Source organism: Corylus avellana, chromosome ca11, assembly GCF_901000735.1.
Source record: "Corylus avellana chromosome ca11, CavTom2PMs-1.0".
NCBI lineage: Eukaryota > Viridiplantae > Streptophyta > Magnoliopsida > Fagales > Betulaceae > Corylus > Corylus avellana.
The window spans coordinates 19,238,418-19,240,459 of NC_081551.1; the positions used below are offsets into that span (position 1 = coordinate 19,238,418).

Consider the following 2,042-nt stretch of genomic DNA (forward strand, 5'->3'; position numbering starts at 1 on the left):
ATGCGTAGAGCTCACCAGAGTTTCCACCGTCCTCTTCTTTGGCTTTACCATAAGCATTACAAAACCTTAGCATGCAACCTGAGGTCCTTAGCTGAGTGTGGATATTTGAAACATTTGCCTTTACTTCTCCTTCAGTTGCTGCAAAGTGACACAAAATTTGAAACCAAGTATTGGATTATTGATAGGGAATCCTCAAATGGCACTTTCCTAAGTGCCTATCATGGGGATGCCGATTATCGTTTTATATACAATCAGATATCAGATCTCTTCAGTGAGTTGCTCAAGTCTGATCTTGAGTTCTTGAAATTTGGTGATCTTCATAAAATCAGTCTCGCAGCTAAGTTTTGCCCCTCCCTCAACACATTTTTTGATTACGCAACACTTATGTGTGAGAGCATCGCCAGAAGGCTCTTTCCCCAAGATTTAGATTTAATATATAAGAAAATTTCAGAGCCTCATTACGCATATAGAGTCAGAGATCGTCTACGTAAAGAAGTCATTGCCCCGCTTCGTAGAGCTTTAAACTCGCTCGAGTCTCACATTCCAGCCGGGGAGGTTCGCATACAGGAGACTTGTTTGACACACAGTAAAGACACACAGCATAACGAAGCTCATCTAACATGCACTAGAGAAAGAAACATGAATTTCAAAAACTGTTGTGTGAGGAAATATGCAAATACAAAGATCCCAGTTGAAGAATTACTTCCTCACAAGATCTTGTGTTCTCTTTACGATGGCAGTTGTGCCGAACTTGCTAATTTACAATGGAAGAAAATGATCGAACACCTCACAATGAAGGGGAAGTTTACAAATTGTCTTGCATGTTGCGATGTCTCACCTAGCATGACTGGGTTTTGTACTACAGTTAGCATTGCACTCGGGCTTCTAATTTCAGATTTGAGCCAAGGCCCATGGAGAGGAAAGATTATGACATTCAGCCATGATCCTCGGCTTCAAAAGATTGAAGGAATTGATCTACAAAGTAGGACTGATTTCATGGAGACCATAATGGATTGGGGATTGGAAATAGATCTTCGAAAGGTGTTTCTTCACATCTTGGAAGTTGCAGTCAAAGAAAACATTGATAAAGACAAGATGGTGAAGACAGTTTTTGTGTTTACTAGTATGGAATTCATTGAAACTTGCTGCCATGATAATTGGAATATTGATTATCAGAAAATTAGAAATAAGTTTCATGAAAATGGATACACCACTCTGCCTGTTATAGTTTTTTGGAACTTATTAAGACATCGTCACAGCTTCTCCTCAGTAAGAGATTTTAATGTCTTGAGGAAATCAGATTATGACTTTGGGTTAGGTATAGTGCCAAATGGGCCTCAAGGAGTAATTCTGATTAAAGGCTTTTCAAATGAATTGTTGAGATTGGCTATAGAGAATAATGGGGTTATGAACCCTGACGCCATCATGGAAATGGTCATCTCTGACAAAAGATATGAGAAAGTCATGGTTTGCGATTAACAAGAGAAGCTATTAATTATATTAGCTCTTATTTTACATACCCGTTTTAGTAATGGTAAAATATTTTATTTTCATTATCGACATTATGGTTGTTAATTTGACAGGATTTGAGGTTTTGAAATAGATAAGTGGATGAAAAATGGCTTTCTTAGTGAAACGTGCATTTTCTCGTTTCTTCATAGTTTTGGTCCCATTCTTTTATTACTTGTCCTGTAACCATAACGAAAAGGTATGTCAAACAAGTATCACTTCACGTTAAATCTCTCATCATCCTAGAAGCAATCGAGTAAGTTGTAAAGCAAATTAAAAGCATTCTTAAAATTAATTTGCTTAAAAGTGGGAGCAAGCTTGAGCGAAAGACCAAGACGAGGGAAGCGTTTCTAGATAACATTAACTACTAAATAAAACACATCTTAGCAAGGAAACAATTTTACAACTTGATTTGGATAGATTTGCCTCAAGAAGCGAAGCTGTAATATTTTGACCCAAAAAAAATCAATCATGATTGGAATTATTGTAGACGGATAAAGCATCAGTGTTGGTAATTAGGTCTGCATGTTTAT

General features: G+C 37.2%; 1 protein-coding gene across 1 annotated transcript; it reads left to right on the top strand.

The window, feature by feature from the left end:
* LOC132165192 (uncharacterized) lies at positions 1-1,479 on the top strand. The gene has a single exon (XM_059575680.1). The coding sequence runs from the start codon at positions 1-3 to the stop codon at positions 1,477-1,479; it is 1,479 nt and encodes a 492-aa protein (XP_059431663.1).
* Positions 1,480-2,042: the final 563 nt, after the last annotated feature.

Excerpts from the sequence above, each read along its gene's own strand:
- LOC132165192 (XM_059575680.1), top strand. The coding sequence starts at position 1 with ATGCGTAGAGCTCACCAGAGTTTCCACCGTCCTCTTCTTTGGCTTTAC.